At 42.2% G+C, this 21957-nt stretch overlaps 1 protein-coding gene across 9 annotated transcripts in view; it reads right to left on the bottom strand.

Annotated features, from left to right (window-relative positions):
• Positions 1-21957, bottom strand: part of ank3b (ankyrin 3b) — an 813000-nt gene that overhangs the window by 84028 nt on the left and 707015 nt on the right. For 6 of the 9 annotated variants that reach the window (XM_078565894.1, XM_078565892.1, XM_078565895.1 and 3 more), the window contains 3 exons: positions 12353-12446; positions 9047-9109; positions 4516-4622 (listed from right to left, as the gene is read on the bottom strand). In XM_078565894.1, coding sequence (XP_078422020.1) covers positions 4516-4622; positions 9047-9109; positions 12353-12446 — 264 coding nt within the window. The remainder of the gene's footprint in view (positions 1-4515; positions 4623-9046; positions 9110-12352; positions 12447-21957) is intronic. The other 3 variants (XM_078565900.1, XM_078565897.1, XM_078565893.1) reach the window with 2 other exon arrangements.

The raw sequence follows: 21957 nt of genomic DNA, 5'->3' as shown, positions 1-21957 counted from the left end.
TAAGATAAAGCAGAAAAAGAAAGCTTGTGACAGTCACAAAAAGCTTAATACTGTCGAAAGTCTAGTGGAGTATAGAAAGTACAGGCGTGAAGTAAAAAAGGTAATTAGGAAAGCAAAGAGAGGATATGAAAAAATATTGGCAGGTAAAATCAAAGAAAATCTAAAGATGTTTTACCAGTACATTAAGAGCAAGGGACTAACTAAGGAAAAGGTAGGGCTTATCAGAGAAGAATATGGAAACTTGTGCATTGATGCTAAAGGTGTGGGCAGGGTTCTCAATGAGTACTTTGGCTCCGTCTTCACTAAGGAGAGAGATGATGCAGAAATTCTAGTTAAACATGAGGATTGTGAAATATTAGGTACACTAAGCAAAGTGAGAGAGGAAGTGCCGGAGGGACTGGCATCCTTGAAGGTGGATAGATCACCAGGGCCGGATGGATTGTACCCCAGTCTGTTGAAGGCAGCCAGGGATGCTCTGAGGATCATTTTCCAATCCTCACCAGGTAAGATGAGGAAGTTACCCAATCATGCCTCCCACATTTAAGTCCAAATCTATAATATAGACAACAAACAGCAAGGGCCCCAACACTGAGCTCAGTGGAACACCACTGGAAACTGCAAAACCATTTGCAAAAACATCCATCAACCATTGCCCTTTGTTTTGTGAGGTGTACAGAGAAGATACAGGTAAGGTCCCAGAGAATTAGAGGTCTGTGAATGATGCACCATTATTTAAAAAGGGTGTGAGGGATAGGCCAAATAATCACAGGCTGATCAGCGTGACTTCAGAGGTGGGTAAATTGTTAGAATCAATTCTGAGAGACAGGATAAACTGTCACTTAGAAAGGAATGGATGAATCGGGGGTAGTCAGCATTGTTTTGTTAGGGTAAGGTCATATCTAATCAAATTTTTTGAGGAAATAACAAGGAGAATTGATGAGGGTAGTGTGGTGGATCTTGTCTACATGGATTTTAGTAAGGCATTTGACAAGGTCCCACATGCCAGGCTGGTCAGAAAAGTAAAAACCCGTGGGATGCAGGGGAAGGTGGCAAGTTGGATCCAAAATTGTCTCAGCGACAGGAAACAAAGGGTAATGGTTGATGGATGTTTTTGCAAATGGGTTTTGCAGTTTCCAGTGGTGTTCCACTGAGCTCAGTGTTGGGGCCCTTGCTGTTTGTTGTCTATATTATAGATTTGGACTTAAATGTGGGAGGCATGATTGGGAAATTTGCAGATGACACAGAAATTGGCTGTGTCGTTGACCGTGAAGAGGATAGCTGTCGGCTCCAGAATAATATCAATGATTTGGTTGAGTGGGCGGAAAAGTGGCAAATGGAATGCAATCCAGAGAAGTGTGAGGTAATGCATTTGGAGGGCAAGCAAAGCAAGGGAATACTCAATAAATGGGAGGATATTGAGAGGGGTAGAGGAAGTGAGAGACCTTGGTGTACATGTCCACAGGTCCCTGAAGATGGCAGGACAGATGGGTTAGGTGGTAAAGAAAGCATATAGAATGCTTTTCTTTATTGGATGAGGTACTGAATTCAAATGGATGTAATGCTGGAACTGCATAAAACACAACTAGAATTTTGTGTACAGTTCTGGTCACCACATTACAGGAAGGACATTATTGTGCTGGAGAAGGTACAGAGGAGATTTACAAGAATGTTGCCAGGGTCTGAAAATTGTGGCTATGAGGAAAGATTAGATAGGCTGGGGTTGTTTTCCTTGGAACTGCGGAGACTGAAGGGTGACCTGATTGAGGTGTACAAGATTATGAGGGGCCTGGATAGAGTAGATAGGGATGCCCTGTTTCCCCTAGTGGAGAGGTCAATTAACAGGGGGCACAGATTTAAAGTGATTAGTAGAAGGATTAGAGGGGACATGAGGAAAAATATCTTCACCCAGAGGGTGGTGGGTGTTTGGAATTCACTGCCTGGTTTGGTGGTGGAGGCAGAAACCCTCAACTCATTTAAAAGGTGCCTGGATCTGCATCAGCAGTGCTGGAACCTGCAAGGCTATGGACCAGGTGCTGGAAGTTGGGATCAGAATGGGCAGCCAGTTTTTTTTTCTTTCTTTTTTGGCCGGCGCAGACATGATGGGCTGAATGGCCTCTTTCTGTGCAGTAACTTTTCGATGGTTCTATGATTCTAAGTGTGGGCTAACCAGAGCTTTGTCTAACTAGAGCAAGACTTCTACCCCATTGTAATCTAATCCTCTAGGTAGAAAGACCAGAATTCCATTAGTATTTTTAATTATTTCCTATATCTATTCATGACATTTTAATGATCTGTGTACCTGGGTCCCCCTCAGTCTCAATTGACCTCCACTGTTTGCAGCTTTTCACCATTTAGATCCAAAGTGATGATCTCATATTTGCCGACATTGAAATCCATAAACGTGGAGAATAGGTGAGGCACCAAAACAGACCCTTGAGGCACACCACCAGTCTCATCCTGCCAATTAGAGGACCTGACAGGGCCTTGGTTTAACATCTCATCTGAAAGACAGCATCTCCAACAATGTGGTGCTCCCTCAGTGCTGAACTGGAGTGTTAACATAGATTATGTGCCCAAGTCTCTGGAGTGGGACTTGGACCTATGACATTCTGACTCAGAGGCGACAGTACAACCCAATGGGCCATGGCCGACACAACCACAGTTTAATTTTCTGCCGGAATTTGTGCCTTTGTAATAGCTGGAAGTCTTTATGCTTTCGATGCATGTGACCTCATTTATCCTTTGTACTTTACAGGGTGTTTGCCAAGGTCTTCAGCAGTGACAAGAGAAGATTTTAGACAATAATGCCAAACTTGGTCAGCATCCTAGGTATTCCCAGAAAAGCATAAAGTGGATAAATTATTCTACGTGTTACAGCAGAGGCATTGAATGGATTCTTCACGTCTATTTTCAGGAAGTAGAACTGTATACAAATTCCAGTCATAGCAAATGGGATTAAGTGATCTCCTGCATGTAAAGCCTGAGCTGTGAGGAGGATAGAATTCTCAAGGAACAAATGGGAGAAAACTGGTGATGCTTTGACTAATGTTTCTCAGGCCTCCCTAGATACTGGGGCATAACACAAGGAATGGAACGAGGTAAATGTGGTTCCATAACACCAAGAACCGAGTAAGGCAGAAAACCTGGTATTTACTGGTGAGGTAACCAAATTATCTCAGGGGACAAACGTTTTGAAAACACTTTAATGCCTGCCACAAATGAACATTTAAAGAGCGCGGCTTATAATAGTGAGCTACAAGCATGGTGTTGAAAGTAATACGTGCTTTACAAAGCTACGAGAGTTCTCCAAAGGCCTAACTGAGCTTGTGATGAGGATAACCCAGTAGACCTGGCTTTAACTTGGACGGCTGAAGGTCCCTCAGAAAAGTTCTTCAGGTGAGGGCGGCAGGAAAGGTTAAGGGTCATGGAAAATTTGACTAAGTGGCTGGATAAAGAATTGGCTTAGCAATGGAAGATTGGGGGGAGGCGGCACAGGTGGGGAGAAATGCCCAGCTAGGGACAAAACCAAGGGCCCTGCCATACTTCACTGGAGGCCACCTTTACAACAGAAAGAAAAGACAAGCTGAGCCCGTCTCTAGTTTTGTCACTAGTCCTTCTGTTCTGGTTGTCAAAGATTGTCTGTCTTGTTGGAAGCTAATACCAATATATAATGGCATATACCAATATATAAGTGAAGCCCAACGCAAACTGGAGGAACAGCACCTCATCTTCCGACTAGGCACTTTACAGCCCTCCGGGCTGAATATTGAATTCAACAACTTTAGATCTTAAACTCCCCCTCCCCCCATCCCCACCCCGTTTCTTTCCCCCCCCTGCTTTTTTTTCAATAATTTATATAGATTCTTCTTTCCCCACCTATTTCCATTATTTTTAAATCTAAAACTAAAACCTTTAGTCTTTCCACCCCACCCCCACTAGAGCTGTACTTTGAATATCCTGTCTTCCATTCTTAATTAGCACTTTTCTCAAATACCACCACCTTCAACACCTCTTTGACCCTTTTGTCTGTGACATCTTTTGATTATCTGCTCATCTCCACAATCACACCACACCCTCAATGTGTCTCTCCCCCCACCCCCACCACCTCCCCCCCCCCCCCCCCCACCTTAAACCAATTTATATTTCTCCCTTCTTCTAACTATGCTCCAGTTCTGCCGAAGGGCCATGAAGGCTCGAAACGTTAACTGATTTCTTCTCCGCCGATGCTGCCAGACTTGCTGAGTTTTTCCAGGTAATTCTGTTTTTATAATGGCAAGGAACTGGTGAATGGCTGGGATCGTCCCACCTGACTGCCTTTGATTTTGAGGAAGCATTCAGAGAGGGGTTTGAGTAGAACTACCTCCAACTGGCAGGGTAGAACAACCCAAAGTTTCATGTTACCCCTGTCATCAGTGCTGCTGACGTAGCATCCAGCAGTGTAGCTTTCACAGAAAAGCAAATTATGAAGATGTGACATTTTGCACATCAAAGTGGATAGCCTGAACTGCAACTTACCCAGAATGAATGGGGCTGGAAACCAGGTTAACATTGTCGAGTGTATCTGCTGTCCAGCTGAACCTTTTCAACGAGTCACTGTCATATTCCCTAGAAACTGCGAGGTGCTACAACCAAAATGTTGAGAGAGGAAAAAAAGTGAGTCATGAAACTACATTTGTATATTAAAGTCAGTAAAAACAGTGATTGCTCTTGCTCCAGAATGAAGGGTTTTAAGGAATAGGAGCATAGAAAATGGAGTCGGCCACTTAGCCCTTCGTTCCTGTTCTTGTCATTCCATTCGATGAGGACAGATCTGCACCTCAACTCCATTTTCCTGCCTTTGCTCCATACCCTTTAAGACCTTTAGCTAACAAAAATGAGCACTGCTAACTTTAAAAAAAACACCAAGGCTTATTGAACAAACACATTTTGGGATGGATTCAGTGATAATTCAGATGGTTTGGCATGTAGGTATGAGGAAACACATGTCAACAAAAACCTGCAATATTAAACTTTCACTTGTCATTTTTTTATAAGCTTGTGTTCACAAAATGGTCAAATGAAATTCATCTGCAGCTGCAACATTCATGTGCCACGAGTTCCAGCTAATCAGTTTGTATCAGACATCTGAACTGAGTGAAAGCAAAATACTGCGGATTCTGGAAATCTGAAATAAAAACAAAAAGTGCTGAAAAACCTCAGCAGGTCTGGAGGCATCTGTGGAGAGAGAAACAGAGTTAACGTTTCGACTCTGTATGGCTCTGAAGAAGTCACGTGGACTAGAAACATTAACTCTGTTTCTCTCTCCACAGATGCTGCCAGACTGGCTGAGTTTTTCCAGCACTTTCTGTTTTTATTTCTGAACTGTCTTTGGTGTTTTAGGAAAGACCTGGTAGCAGTGGCATTATTTGTTACGAGTGATTAGTTACAAGAGTTGGATGGTGGAAGTGGTATTGAGTCTTTGGAAAGAATTAAAGGACAGTAAAGAGATAACCTCGTCATAGGAACATGCTAAAGTCACCAAACAGTCAAAGAGAAACTGGTGCTCTATAGCGGTAATCCTGGCAGATTTCAATCTTCCTCATATTAACTGAAGTACACAGTGGGGACAGTCTGCTTCTGAATGAGGGATTCCTGAAATTGTGGTGGATTTGTTTCTTAGAAGTATGTTGAGAAACCCTCAAGGGGTAAAGCAATGTTAGATTTACTTCCAGTGATTGAAGTGGGAACAACAAGCACAGCAGAAAGGAGGGAACGTTTGGAATCTACGGACCAGAAAGTCAGGGTGGAAAACAAAAAAAAGCCAATTAAAGTGCCAAATCTTAAACAATTTTTAAGGATGTGATAGGGTGCACGGGATGAGAAAACAGGAAAAGTTAGTAGCAGAAAAGTGTAAGAGCCTCAAAGGGCAGTTTTTAAAATCCAAAAGTAATTTACCCTTGAAAAGGTCAGGGCAGAAAAAAATGATTAAGATTGGTTTGGGTTGGTAACAAATTGCGAAAGGAGGGTTTATGGAGAGTAAAAAAGAATAGAAAACATTTTAAAGTTCAGGAAATGAGCAGGGTAGGGAGATTTTTAAAGGCAGGATGGGGAATGCCATGAAACTCGGGACTTCAGAGTGCATACCAATGAAACCATAGCTGGGAACATGAAGAAGAGCATTTCTTAAAGTAAGCCAAATATAAACAAAATGTGTCCAGAGGGATCGTTCAACTAAAAATGGCAAGGGGGAAGGGCATGGTGTCTGAAGTCAGAGAAATAGGGAGATTAAGGCCAGAGATGTAGTGGTTTAAAACAGAATACAAACTGAAATGTTTGAAGTCATAGGGAGGTTATTGAAGTTGAATTGTGAAAGACTCTGACAATTTTCAGCCTAGGGTGCTGAAGGAATTGGCTCAAACCACTGTGTCCACTTATAAATATTTTTGTAAGTTTTCTGGACTTGCGCCAAATCCCAGAGAACTGGAAAACAGCAAATGTGACTCTCGCCTTCAGAAAGGGGCAGGATAAATCAAATTATAAACAGGTAAGCCCTGCTTCTACCATTGGACAAGTGTCTGAAAGTATTCTGAGGATGATACAAGGGAACAACTGAGGGGCATGAGTTAATCAGTATTGATCAGCATGGTTTTAGCAATGGGAACCCATGCTTGACTAATTTGAGGAGATGACAGACCTATTGATAAGGTAGAGACAGTGCATGTTATCTACCTGGGTTTCAGGATGGCACTGGCCTATATAACAGGCTACTGCACATGGTCCAAGCCCACGGGACAAATGGGTGGACAAACAGTTGATTCACAGGCAATGAGTTGTAGAGTGCATGTGCAGGTACCTGGTTGGCAAGCAGTTAGCAGCAGAGTGTCACATGACTTTGTGTTATGGACACTGTTGTTTATAACTTTTTGAATAAATGATTTAGAGGAAAGAATTAGGTCCAAGTTGTCCAAATTTACAGATGCAGGGAGCAGTGGCACATTATAATTATGAATTCCAGCTTTATGACCAAATGGGAAATGTCCTACAATACCACGACAGTCACAAATAGGTGAAGGCTGATTTGTGAAGCATTAACTTTGTTCATTTGCTTTATGCCATAAATGTTGAACTTTATTGTAACATTACTATTTAATGTATTGTCACCACAGACAGTGGTGTGTCAGAGTTGTGATTTAGTCAGCACAGTGTATCTTCACTTCTAAGAGAACTATGTAAATCCAGTTCCAAATGATATGAAGTCTCCTCTCTGATGTCTAGAAAGGTCTGAAATGAATTGGAACTCTTTTAACCTGGCTTCGAATGGACAAAAATCTGCAGTGCACATTGTCCACCCCACGAAGAAGGGATAATGATGAACTAAGGTGGGAAGTAACGTGCAAGTCCAGTTGAATTCAACTTAATTTTTTTCTGTCTCTCAGCCAGCCAGACGGAGAGGTGGGCTAACCATTGGCCACTGTGATGGCAAGCTGCTGCCAGGGAGCTGAAAGGGTGGAGGGGGAAGTCATGCGTGGAAGGCTGGGCAGAATGGTGCTATGGAAGTCTTGAATGGGAGATCAGCGAAGGTCACAGGTGGAGATTTGGGAGGTGGGGGAGGATTCATGGACGCAATGTCATGTTGGATCCATCCCATCTCGTCTCCCTTCAGCTGTCAGGTTTCCCAAGCCCTGGGGACGTGCTGGAGACGTTAATTTTAAAAGGTAAGTAAAAATTCAACATGAAAAGACCTCATTAACCTCTCCTTAGGATGTTAATTGCATTAATAAGTACCTACTCCCCAATGTTAATAAAGATCCTGACTACAGCAAGTAGGTTAATCGCAGGCATCCAACTGCGCCTCCGTTAAACCCAGAAGTCAGTGTGTTGAAGTTAGGTTGCTACCTACCCTCCCCCAAAACCACCCGCATCTGGGAGAGTTGAAACTCTCCACAGATACTTCACTGTGATAGAAAACAGGTAGAAATGGAAGTCCTCCAGCAGTATGAAATAAAAGGATTGGCGGCTTTACTAACAACTTGAGTCCACAAAGGACAGGGACCAAAATTGTAACGCCCAATATTTTAAATATATCCCACTGATTTAAATAGCCATGATACACTTTATGTTAAATATTAATTCTGGGTGCTAATCCATTAGTCCATGTTATAACAATTTACATTTATATAGTGCCTTTAATAAAGTAAACATCCCAAAATGCCTAATGAAATCTGACACTGAGGCAAAGGAGGCGATGTGACCAAATGTTTAGTCAAAGAGGTAGATTTCAAGTGGATGTCTTAAAGAAAAGGCGATGGAAAGGTTTGAGGAGGGAATTCCTGAGCTTAGGGCTTAGGCTGCTGAAGGCATGGCCACCAACGTTAAGGTAGAGGAAGTGGGAATGCACAAGAGACCAGAGTTGGAGGAACACAGTTTTCTTAGAGGGTTGTAGGGATGAAGGAGGTTACAAAGTTAAGGAAGGGCTCCTCATGGAGGGAACTTCAAATCCAAGGAAATGCAGGTCAGGGGGCTCTTATGCAAGATTACAAGTACTGTCCATGAGCTGCTTTATTATATCAATCGCTACAGTGTTACATCACATACAACAATCTGATTGAGGAGTTCAAGATGATGAGAGGTTCTGATTTGGTAAATATGGAATATTCCACTAGTGAGTGAATCAACACCAAAAGGACAAAGGGCTTTTCTTGTACAAAGGGCTGTTAGCTCATGCAAGTCTTACTAGGAACAGGAACAGTAGTGGGAGCAGAACCAATAATAGCTTTTAAAAGGAATGTGGATAAGTATTGGAAAAAATAACATTTTTAATAGGGAGAGAATTGGGCTAAATGGAATAGCTTATTCGGAACACTGACATAGGTGGGATGGGATGAATGGCTTCCTTTTGTGCCATAAAACTGTACAATCCTAACCTCGCCATCTTGAGACTAAAAGCTTTATAAACAAATTAAACATCAGGCCCAACATTTTTTAATGTAATTGTAAAAATGGAGTACATAGTTCAATTTAATCGCCCTGGCTCTAATCAGCAAGCTAGCAGATAACAATTGCTTACCTTCAGTGAGTTGCACACTATTGGTCCACCCATGGTAGGTGCAAGCTCTGGTTGGAAACCCTGCTGAACCAGGAGGAAAATCAAGAGTTGCCCTTAAAGCTCAAAAGACTCTCTTTGGAACCTGGGAGTTGGCAAGTATGAAGGCTGTACCAGCAGACAGAAGTGAAGCTTATTGGCAAAAGTTGCTTAAAACTTAGGGAAATTCAGCCTCCACTGTTACTGATCCCTGGCTTGAGTCTGCATACTTGCCTGAGACTGGAACTATATCTTTTACAGCAATGAGAGGTGATTTTGCCTGTGTCGTTAAACTGCAAAATGTTCTTTAAATAGTCGTTTGGTCGGACAGAACTTGAGTGTTTCTGAAAAAAGAGACATGTTGAAGCTTTTTGTCTTGCACTCATCAGGACACTTTGCAAGAATACCAATATAGGGGGAAAACAATTGTCGTTCCCCCCTATATTGGTATTCTTGCGAAGTGTTCTGATGAGTGCAAGACAAAAAGCTTCAACATGTCCCTTTTTTCAAAATACCCTTGACAAACACACTTGCAATTTTACTGACCATAGAACAGGGCTGCCCCCCACCGCACCCCCCACCCCCCCACCCCCCGCCCCACCCCCACCCCAAGTAAGAAATTTAAATAAAAAAATCATCTCCTTTCCGACATCCCACTTCATTTAGTTTGGACTTTCACCCCAGGTGATGTGCTGGTCCCTGTCAGCGAGGGGCAAGCAACTTGCTCCCATTAATAAGGGGCTATCAAAATATTGCTATTGGATTTGAGCAACAAAATGATCCGTACAAAATGAGAGCAAAAGCCAGAAAACCTCCTACAGAAGGGCCCCCACAGCTCATGCAGCATACCAATAAATGTGTTTGTTTTCCTCTGAGCTCAAAGCAATTACAACCAATTGTTGAAATTTAGTTAATGCAACAATTGTTTCTTCCTTTCCATTACTCTGGCTTTGCAACTGCGCTACCAAGCAAGTAATGGTTAGAAAATAAAAAGCATGTTCCTTGTCGCTGGTATTGAAGGTATAATACATTATCCTGTAACAGCTTTAAATAATATTGGGAGGCCTTCAATCCAAGATTAAAACTATCCAACAGAACTAATGATTCTTGGCATTGAATGTCTAGAGCTTAGTTTTTCATGGAGAGGCTGCCAGATTAATTTTGTGGGCGTTTATAACATTCCAGGACATATTATGGGCAAAGACTGGAAATTTATAACAGCAGGTCCTAGAGGTACTACTTTTGTTGCCAAATATTTGAGCAGAAATATTTTGAGCTGTATAAGAGCCATTGAGAGTTAGAAGAGTGTTGCGTTGCTGTGTAAAAACTTCCGCAGTTTACACAGTTTTATTAAGCGCATCTCCCAACTCATCAGGCATGTCCTGCCACCATGCTTTTAGATGCACCCACTTTCAATTGCTTCCTCCATCAAATCTTTTCCTCTCAGTGATAGACAAGTATTAAGTCCTCATAGAAAGTGAATAGGGATGGAAGTCATAATGGACTCTGAAAATAAGTTATCAATGACTGAGACCAGCAGCTGTATGGGTCAGTAGCTTGCATTGAATAATGTCACAAAATTAGGGGCATTATTCTGATCTTAATTCAAACTGAGTCTCTGAGTGTTTCAAAGTTAATCCCAAAATTTCATACAAGGTTTGCCAGCACTTTAATATTGCATGATCCTATTCTACTAGGAATTGTCCCTGCAATTTACTGAAATATCCAGTAAGTTGAACTCTGCCTGAATTGTGGTGAGGCCATTTCCAATAGTAACAGAGGACTGACAGGCACAGGTGCATAGGTACAGCTGATGTAGCTCTTATGGTCTTGGACTGGCAACCAAAAGGGCAGGAGTTCAAATCCCACCGTGGCATGTTTTGGAGCCGAATTCAGTAAATCCATGAGGTGGCACCAGCAAACATTGGCCATCAAAACAGAATAACTAGTTCAATAATGTCCTTCAGGGAAAGCCAGCTGCTGTGCCGCTTCCTGGTGCAACCTACATGTGACTCCAGCCCCAGGCTTTGTGATTAGTTCCAAATGCCCGCGAGGAAATTTGGGATGGGCAATAAACCTTGCCCAGTTGGTGTCACTGACAGTCAAGAACAAACATCTTCTCCTGCAGAGAGGATATCAGCGGTGGGCAACTGGAATTTTAATCCAATGCAGCAACAGAATGACGCAGGAACCAAAAGTGCTGGGGCTAGAAAAAGTGGTAACAAGTGTCATGATTACTGTCATTGGCATCTCGGGAATATAAAGGGGGTATTTGATAGTGTCTATTTTGTCCAGTTTGTGGATGGCTAAGTTTGCAGAAGGAATATATGAACGACTGCTATGCATCACTATTTGGATTTGTGAAGGAGTTTTAAAACTGAATGTTACAGTACCCAAACGATGGAATAATGAGTTAATCCCGTGAGAAGATAAAGGGGAGGCTGGGTGAAAATATTACATTTCCTTAGAAAATCAATGCAAAGGGCACTTTTTGTCACCTTATTCTCAAACTGCTTATTGTTAATGTAAGTAGGGAATTATCTGTTATCACAGCAGGAGAGGCCAGTGGCTGAAGTGTCTTGCCTTTGACAACAATGGGGCTTTGTCATCTCAGACTTCTTTGGAATAATGCAGAAAGAAGGAACCTTTATGGATTGAGCTGTTCTCAGAACATGGTGCATTGTTAACAGCAGCATGGATTGTTTGCCTTGTTCCTCCAAATATTATTACAGCAAACTCAATGTAAATTAAAAAGCACTTGCTGAAAATCTTAAAAATAATGAATATTATCTTCCAACCGAACTGCAGTCTATAGGTTTGGCAGTTTGCGAAAGGCTGATAGACCTATTTGGACTATGAATACTTTTAGAGAAAAACACTTCTTAGTTTATCTACCTTCATGCATTAAAGCAAATAACCTGACCATTAAAAGCAAAAGTTGGAACTGGCTGATAGAGCGGATGTTGGGAAAGGAGCATCAATTTAAGTCAATGCATCTTCCACATGCGATTATTCAGGTAAACCAAAGAGCAAAAGCATGACGAAGACTAGGATGACAAAAAGGTAATTTCCTTCCTCTATGGATGTCAAATTCAAACGGTAATTCTCTCAAACTGTGACAATCTCAGCTGACAATACCTAGCCATTAAATGGGAAAGGAGAGCTATCGTTTAGTCCGGTGGCGCACACTACACTGAAAGCACAGCCAGCATCATTTGAAGTCATAATCTAAATAAAGCATGCAATAAGATGTAAATCAAACAGGCATCTGGCATTCAGAACTGTACTTACCGACTCCTTCGTCAGCTCTTCAATCATAATGCTATCCCTTGCGTACGGACTTCTGTTCAGCGAATACGACCTATCCGAACTGAAGGAGCGAAGGCTGTTGGTGTTTACAAGTTACCAATCAAGGGGTAGATGATAATCAGGCAGGCAGAGGAGAGGAAAAAAAACGCATTAATGCATGCAGCTTCCAGGGGGGGAGGTGGAGGGAGTCATGAAAGGAAACCCACCAACAGCACCCAAAAACAAACAAACCAAGAGCAACAAAAAAGTAACTGTTTTCCAGAGATAATTTGAAACAGATCAAAATGCAAAAGTCCTTGTTTTGATGAACGTAAACAAAAGGCTGAAATTACCAAAAAGAATACTCTAATGCCGAGCAAAACCTGTTCTCCCCCAACCCTCCAGCTTACTACAGATCCAAATAAGGTTTAGAATTGGCTGTAACAGGGACTCTTCTCAACTAAATCCTGATTGAAGTCTTGGGGAAGGGTGTCCCTCATTAACCCTTCCAACAGCAGAGAGCTGGGCTGTTCAGTGAGTCCGTTGTGTGTCAGTCCAGTAGTTGCCTTGTACAGTCACCCGCTGCACTTTCTTCCAGAAAAATAATTGTTTTCATACCACTTGGCATTTTGCAAATTAAAAGACACTCAATATGAATCTGAACAAATGAAAATATTAACAGCAAAAACTTTCCCAATAATTGAAAATTAAGTGTCTGTTTTCTAAGAACTGCTGCAACACCGCACTTGTCTCTTCTAGAGGTGAAATCGTGCAGCCTACGTGTGCTGCAAACCAGCTGCATAAAGCAACTAAAGTCACTGCTTAGCCTGTGCACTAACTATGCAGTAAGAGCAACTCGTGCATTTCTATAGCACGTTTACCATGTTCCCGCTAATTCACAGGAGTGTCATCTAGCAAAACCTAGCACTAAGACACAATAAGAAGACATTAGGATAGGTGAGCCTGGTCAAAGAGGTGGTTGGAGCATCGTAAAAAGAGGAGGTAGAGAGAGAGGCAGAGAAGTTTAGAGACAGGGGAAAGGTCGATCACAAGGGTCCCAGTTGACTGAGGCACAATTAACCCATGGTTTACTTTGAAGGGATTGTCAGTGAGTGGCCAGAATAACTCGGAGCCATTTCACAACCTGCACAAATGATGGTTTGAAGAAGAGTTACAATCTGCAAAATATCAATAACTGCATTTTCTACCAGCCCCGCCCCTCACCTAGACCCTTAATTTGGGTTTCGTTCTGAAGTTATTTTCAAAACGTTTTAACTTTGATCCTTTCCAAATAGAGATGGATTCTCAAAAATTGGCAAAGGTTAAAAATTGTTTTCAAAGCAGTAGCCAGTTTTTGGCAAGAAGTGAGATGGCTCTTTTTTTAAAAAAAAAAGTAGAACTACGCTGATAAATTTAAGGTTAAGCGTTCGGAAGAAAATAACTTGATCGGGAACCCCTGGGTAAAAAGCTGCCTTGACAGGTGTCTGTAGTGTGGTGCGGGAATCAGGTTCTGCTTCAGAACAGTCAAATACTGATCGTGTGTATGCACCTGCCCCCACACACACACTTTGGCGAACTGCACAGAAAGAGGGCTGGATCAGATGGAGCCTCTTCAGCAGGTTTGAAGGCAAGGGGGGGCACAAAATCCAGCGGGCATCCTGCCTTCCATATACCCATCCACCCTTGCCCCACCGCAATTAAACCAGGGAGCCATCGGGTGTCCCGCCAGCCCACCCTTGAGCTTGAGCTGCATGGGCTGGTGTCAGGCAAGGGGGGAAGGAACCTCCTTTGTGCGTCCCTATGCCCATCAGAGGCAACACCCACCCCCCCCAAGTTCTTCCCCTGTTTAACCGTCCCCTCTGGCCTCTCAAACCCGGCTCCCCATCTCCATCACCTGCCTCAACGGGGTCTGCCAGCCTGGTTCCGGTGAAGCCCCCAAGGCTCACCTGTCAGTCTGGACTCCTTGGTGTGGCAGGACTGCCTATAATTCCAGCAGCGGCCACCTCTCCCAGTAGCGCTGCTGAGACTAGAGTGTTGCCAGCCAACCGATTGGCCAGCAGCTCTCTAAGGCGGAACTTCCTCCCGAGTGGAGTGACTGAGGAGCAACCGTTGAGATCATGGGTGGGCTCCCCTAACATTTTAGCCAAGGTGGGGGTCGGGGGTGCCCTATTAAATTTAGCACTCTTGTGTGTGGGCAAAAGAGAACCAAATGGACTTGAATTTTTATAGCATCTTTCAAAACCACAGGAACTGTCAAACTGTTTAATAGACAATTAAGTAATTTTTATTGAAGTGTGGCCCTTGTTGTAATGTAGGAAACACAGCAGCCAATTTGTGCACATATAATCCCACATACAGCAATGTGATAATAACCGATCACCTGGATTAGTGATGTTGATTGAGGGATAAATACTGACCCGGACACCGAGGAGAACTATCCTGCTTTTCTTCAAAATAGTGCCATGCTTTCATTTAAGGCTACCTGGGTGGGGCGGGCAGATCTGATTTAATGACTTATTCGAAAGACTGCGCCTCCTACACTGCAGCACTCCCTCAGTGCTGCACTGGAGTGTCAGCCTAGATTTTCTGCTCAAATCTCTGGAGTGGAACTTGAACCCACGACCTACTGACTCAGAGGCAAGAGTGCTATCAACTGAGCAAGGGCTGTCATGATCAAGCCCTAAATCTTGCTACAGGTTCAAGTAGCAGCACTTGGATGAGGCATTTCGGATGCTTTTCCTCACTGGGGTGACAGTAAGTTTTAGCTGTTTTAAAGGCAGTATGTGGAGAGATATCAGAAAGCAGTGCTACCAACTGCACAACACTTTTCCCCAATACGATACTGCAGCCTATTGCAATATACAGGCATTGTGCTAAGTGGGGTTTTGAAAAAAACATTTTTGTATCCCTTGCATTGTATAGCCATAAACATTTTACACAGCTAATGAATGCTCTCACTGCACATAGTATTCGGAGTCTGCAAATAATTATTCTGATGGTACCCTAACACTGCAAACAATTATTCTGATGGTACCCTAACACTGCAAATAATTATTCTGATGGTACCCTAACACTGCAAATAATTATTCTGATGGTATCCTTACACTGCAAATAAATATTCTGATGGTACCCTGACACTGCAAATAATTATTCTGATGGTATCCTTACACTACAAATAATTATTCTGATGGTATCCTTACACTACAAATAATTATTCTGGTGGTACCCTAACACTGCAAATAATTATTCTGATGGTACCCTAACACTGCAAATAATTATTCTGATGGTACCCTAACACTGCAAATAATTATTCTGATGGTACCCTAACACTGCAAAGCTTCCATGTTTTCAAATGAAACCAAATGCAATGAAAATGAACCACCAAATCTTTAGAGCTAAAATGAGAATTTGAAGACAAAAAAGCAGGGTCCAAAAGTGCTCACTCTTCCCTTCTGCATCAACATGGTGCCCCTGGAAGATACATAACAATCGCAGTCTTAAAAGCTAACACGCCTACTGCGATGCAATAGCGACAGCAAATCAAAAGGCAAAGGGGGAGGGAGCAGCCAAGACTTAACCCTTACTACGCTCAAGAGATATGGAGCAGCGTTAACAGCATTACACCAGTGCTTTAAGGGTGAGCCGCCTTGCCAGCATGAGCTTGAAAGTAGCAGGACTCATCATGTAAGTTTACATAGTCTATAACAAACCAGAAAAACTCCCATTCAAAACGTGCTCCAAAATCATCGAAAACACAAATTCACAGAAGAGCCTGCGTTAAAATCTGGACATAAGACACACAAATCACAAATATTTGCCATTAAATGGTTCTACTAACGTTTTAGATCAGTCGGATTAACCTGACAAAATGACTAAGAATTTCTCTGGTTCCAAAAATGGCCAATGAGTAGTTCATCAATTTTTAAAGTACTTCAGTTCATTTTAATTAGCTATTGTGCTCAATGACATAATGGCTTTAGTTAACACAGTACAGTTGAGGTGGGGGTGGCGGGGGGAACGAGAATTAGACAGAAAAAGAAAATAAATTGATTATTTCATGTTGCTGTAGGTACTCTTGAACTCAAGAGGATGGAAGACAGAAATATTTTTACAAATCATGAGCCCCTTTAAAAGACCATAGCATTAATCATGGGGAATTTTAATTATTAATGCAATGACTGGGAGTAGAACAGGGAAAGCTGAAGAGGCCTGCATGTTGCTGGTGGTTTCCTATGAAATCTGAGGCTATTCCAGGGTCAACCCTGAGTCATGATTGAAGTTGGTCCAAAAAGGACAAAAGTACAGTATCCTGTCACAATATATTAGAATCAAAGTGATGATGAGGTTATGTGAAAAGACACTAAAGATTACTGGAGTTTAAATGAGCAGACCTCAAGAAAAATACACAATGGGGTTTAGAACGTTAATTGGGACATTAGAACCCGTGTGAGATTTACAACAAAGCAGAAAGTTGCAGAAACTGTTGTGAGGATACAAGCCAGTTCAATCAAAAACAGATTAACAGGCCAACAGAGCCCAATGTGGTTAATAGAATCAAAAGTAGCAGCAGGATTAGGCCATTTGGCCGATCGAGCCTATTCCGCCATTCAATTAGATTATGGCTTATCTGATTTTGGCTTTAACGCCATTTCCCTGCCCTTGACTCCCTTGTCTATCAAAAATCTGTCTAACTCAGCCTTGAATATTTCCATTGACCTAGCCTCCACTGCTCTTTGGGGAAGAGAATTCCAAAGACTAACAACCCTATGAGAGAAGAAATCTTAAATGGGATACCCCTTATTTTTAAACTGCACCCCTTAGTTCTAGATTCCCCCACAAGGAGGAACATCCTCTCGGCATCTACCTTGTCCAGCTACCTCAAAATCTTATGTTTCAATAAGATCACCTCTCAATCTTCTAAACTCCAATTAACATAGGCCCAAGATGCTCAACCTTTTTCTCATAAGAAAACCCCTCCTCCCAGGAATGAGTCTGGTGAATCTTCTCTGAGCTGCTTCCAATTCAAGTATTGTCCTCCTTAAATAAAGTGGCCAGAATTGTACACAAGACTCAAGGTGAGGTCTCGCCAATACTCTGTACATTGTAGCAAGACTTCCCTACTTTTATACTCCGTTCCTTGCATAAAGGCTAACATTCATCTGCCTTCCTAATCACTTGCTGTACCTACATGATACCTTTTTGTGATTCATATCCAAGGACACCCAGATCCCTCTGTACTGCAGCAGTCTTCAGTCTCTCACCATTTAAATAACATTATACTTTTCTATTCTTTCTGCCAAAGAGGACAACCTCACATTTTCCCACATTATACTCCAACTGCCAAATTTTTGCCCACTCACTTAACCTATCTGTATGCCTTTGCAGGCTCTTTGTATCCTCCTCACAACTTGCTTTCCTACCTATCGTTGTATCATTAGCAAATGTGGCTACAATACAGTCTGCCCCTTCATCCAAGTCATTAATATAGACTGTAAATAGTTGAGGCCCCAGTATTGATTCCTGCTGCACTCCAATAGTTACAGTCTGCCAACCATAAATGACCCATTTATCCCAACTCTCTACTTCCTGTCAGTTAGCCAATCCTCTATCCAAGCTAATATATCATCCCCAACACCATGAGCTCTTATCTTCTGCAGAACCTTTTATGTAACATTTTATTGAATGCCTTTTGGAAATGTAAATACACATCTACTGGTTCCCCTTTACCCACCCTACTTGTTACATCCTCAAAGAACTCTAATAAATTTGTCAAACATGATTTCCCTTTTGCAAAATCATGTTGAGTCTGCCTGATTGCATTATGATTTTTTAAATGTCCCGTTACTACTTCCTTAATAATGGATTCTAGCATTTTTTGAAATGACAGATGTTAGACTAACTGGCCTATAGTTTCCTGTTTTCTATCTCCCTCCATTCTTAAATAGCTGTGTTACATTTGCAGTTTTCCAATCCACTGGCACCTTTCCAGAATCTTGGGGATTTTAGAAGATTACAACCAATGCATCCAATATCTCTGCAGCCACTTACTTTGACACCAGAGGATGCAGGCCATCAGGTCCAGGGGACTCATCAGCCTTCAGTTCCATTAGTTTTCCTAGAACCTTTTCCCTCTGGTGATCAAGATTGCTTTAAGTTCCTCCCTCTCTTTTCCCCCCTGCTTTTCTATTATTTTTGGGCTGAATTTTGTATCTGCTACTGTGAGAACAAATTCAACATAATTGTTCAAAGCCTCTGCCCTTTCTTTATTTTCCATTATTAATTCCCCAGTCTCACTCTCTAAGGTCAAGGAAGCATGTGAGAAGTGGTAAGAACGACCACAGTATCTGAAATGTATAAGGATTCAATGACTCAGAGTTTATCCCACGTGTAGCTGAATCACACAAAGCAGGGAGGAGGTCACAGGTTCCTTCCTCCCAGGGACAAGGAGTTAAAGGAATTTGGCTGAAATAAAACATGGAATCTGATAACATGAGAGGCTCTGTAGACAAGTAAAAGGGGGTTAAAAAAAAACAACTGGAAGTAAGATTGCTGAGAACATCTCTTAGGAAAGCCTTTTATCTTTTTACTAATATATGTATGCAGTAAACCAAAGAGCAAATGAATTGGGGCAAGAAGATCAGATAAGTGATGGAATTATAGAGTTTCTGAACATGTATCTCTCTATGAAGGAAGAGGGGCGAGCAGTTGTCTAAGTGAGAGAACAGGTTTGCAGGGATGGCACAGATGGTCCTAAAATGTCTCCAGACAATGGTGGATAGCGACAGTTATTAAAAGTTATTATGCTCTGAAGATAAGACAAAGTAGCTGGTTGAATATCATGTTGAAAACTGTGGGGGTCTGAAACTGGTCAAGTTTGGACTGACAGCTTTTTAAATTTGTCACGCTCGTCAGCAATCCCCCCAGATTGGAAAGGGAACTCGGATATGGCATCATTTAAAAATAACGAAGAGTCATCCCTACGGAACTCCAGACTGAGGGGTTTACTGTGTGCTCTAACTGTTTATTAACAGTTAACATATACTTGGTTGTGTAATCTCCTGAAAGGCTTTCCATCACCTGAGGGATAGCAGAGGATTTTTCCCAGAGTATTTTGCCTTATTAGCCCTGAGGTTCAATTTCTGTCTTTCCGAGGTGATGTCATGTTTGTGGAGGGGTGTGAAGTGTTGTGTTGTCATGCTCCAGGTATCATGAGTGTGGGACAGGTTGGATGGACCAACTGATCGTCTCCTGCCCATCATTTTCGTATATTCAGGAGGAAAAATCTTGGAACCAATTTTAACAGATCCCTTGGGCAAAAACTTTGTAAAGTAGTTATCTTTCCAGGTAATTACTTCAGCTCATACAGATTCAGGAAACAGAGGCTGTGAAGAAATTTCTTATCTCAGCTCAGTCCTAAATATTTAACCTCTTATTCTGAGGCTGTGACCCCACATTCCCTAGCCAGTGGAAACATCTTCTCAGCATCTTCCCTGTCAAGCCCCTTAAGAATTGTTTGTTTCAATGAGGTCACCTCTTATTCTTTTATATTCCAGGGAATTTGGCCTAGTCTACTCAACCTCTCCTTATAGGATTGTCCTATCATAGGATAATCCTCTCATCTCAGGAATCAGTCCAAGAACCTTTGTTGCACTCTGTCCAAGGCAAGGTCTCCTTGTGTATAGTTTTGGTGTCCTTAGGTAAGGAGACCAAAACTATACACAATAATCAGGTGTATTTCTTTACTCTTCTGCTCTAATCCTAATGTAAAAAACGGGCTAACACACTATTTGCTTGTAATCAGCACACTCCAGGACATCTGGGTTGGTGACCTTGTCATGGTTGATCTTCTAGCTCAACTCCACCTTCCTGCACAGTCCCTTGTCTTTGGCAGGAAAAAGTCGCCAACCTGGAGTGTGCCAATTCCGTCAGCCTACATTCATGGCTAAGCCAACAATGTCTGCGTTGACTCGGCCAGGTTCATCAGATGGAGGACAGCTGTATACCCAAAGACATTCTGTATGGTGTACTGGCCACGGAGTCATGACCTGCTGGGTGCCCATACCTTTGCTCCAAAGAGGCATGCAAGTGAGATATGAAGATGACAGACATTGAGAATGACAACTGGGAGATAGTCGCTGACAATCGTGACCTCTGGAGGCTGGCTGTTTAGAGGGGCATTGGAAAAGGCGGGCAGAAGCAGAAAGCTCAGCTGGCTGAGAAGAGGGCCCAGAGCAAACAGAGGCCAGTGAATCGTGCACCTTCTCAGCCCACTGTCTTCATCTACAGTAAATGTGACACAGACTGCCATGCCAGAGTGGGGCTCCTGAGCCACAGCAGGCAATATAATCGAGGGAAAACTCACCACTGGTTAGCATCATACCTTGCACAAAGGAAGGTGGTTGTGGTCGTTACCAGCAACACCCTCATCCCAAGAACAAAGGAAATGGTCCAAAGAATCTATATTATGAGGAAAGGTTAAGAACGTTGGGTCAACTCTTTCGAGAAGAGGGGACTGTAAATTATCTAACTGTAGTTTTTTAAGATTATGAAGGATTTATCAAGGCAAAATGGATCTATGGTAAGGGGTTCACAGAGCAGGAGACAAAAAGTAAGTTAGGAGTAAGAAGGAAGTCAGGCAGCATTATTTTATGAAATTTGTCAAGAAATTAGTCAAGGTCATTTAAGCAAATAACATATGAGGCTTGAAGAGGTAACAAAGTATTCGTGGAGAGTGAAAGAATTGAGGAATATGTCAAAAAGGTAAGTCATTAGGACTGAGATTGAAAGAACATGTTGAGTCTAATCCTGTGCATTATAAAGTTTGAGTCCTTGTATAAGAGCAATCAGATACCTGCAGAAGCATTAAAGACAGGAGGTGAAACAGTAGTAGATGCAATTAAAGAGATTATTGATGAGATACAATAGGTGAATGGCTTTGTGAGTTATCTATATCTGAGATGGTCACCACGCCCAAGATAGCGGGTACACAGAATTATCCAAAACGTTGTACGCTAAGTCTCATCAATCAGGTATCTAGAATACTACTTCACGCCATCAGGCAGACAGTCATCCCCTGTGTGTACAGAGAAATGACAGAGAAATAGTTTGAATTCATTCCTGGAAAGGTTACGACTGGTGCATAGAAATCTCATGGAGAAATGTGAAAATAAGCAGGAAACCCAGTTTTGGTTCATGTTCATAGACAATGCCAAAGCTTTCGACACAGTCCAACATAATGCTCTATAATGCCACTTATAGACTTTGATGTGCCTAAACGTCTTGTGCGGCTAATATAAGTGCTATAGAGCAAATTTTCAGGAGTTGTCAGAGTTGGTGATGGGCATACAAACCAATTCCAGTTTGAGAAGGGATCAGGCAGGGGTGTCTTGTCACCCATGCCATTTAACGCTGTGGGAGAGAAGATAATAAGCGTGGTGCAGGAAGAATTACCAGAATGATGTGGCTACATCATAGGAGGTGATAGCATATGGAATCTCAGGTATGCAGATGACACCACACTCGTAGCCAGAACAAAGGAACAGCTGAAGGCTATGGCAGGCCTAGCCAAAAGAAACAGTGAGTCCTTTAAACCGAACATAAATGAGGTG

Source organism: Cetorhinus maximus, chromosome 20 (genome assembly GCF_964194155.1).
Source record: "Cetorhinus maximus chromosome 20, sCetMax3.hap1.1, whole genome shotgun sequence".
Taxonomy (NCBI): domain Eukaryota; kingdom Metazoa; phylum Chordata; class Chondrichthyes; order Lamniformes; family Cetorhinidae; genus Cetorhinus; species Cetorhinus maximus.
Note: the sequence above shows the minus strand (reverse complement) of the source record. Positions and strands in the feature narration are given on the sequence as shown.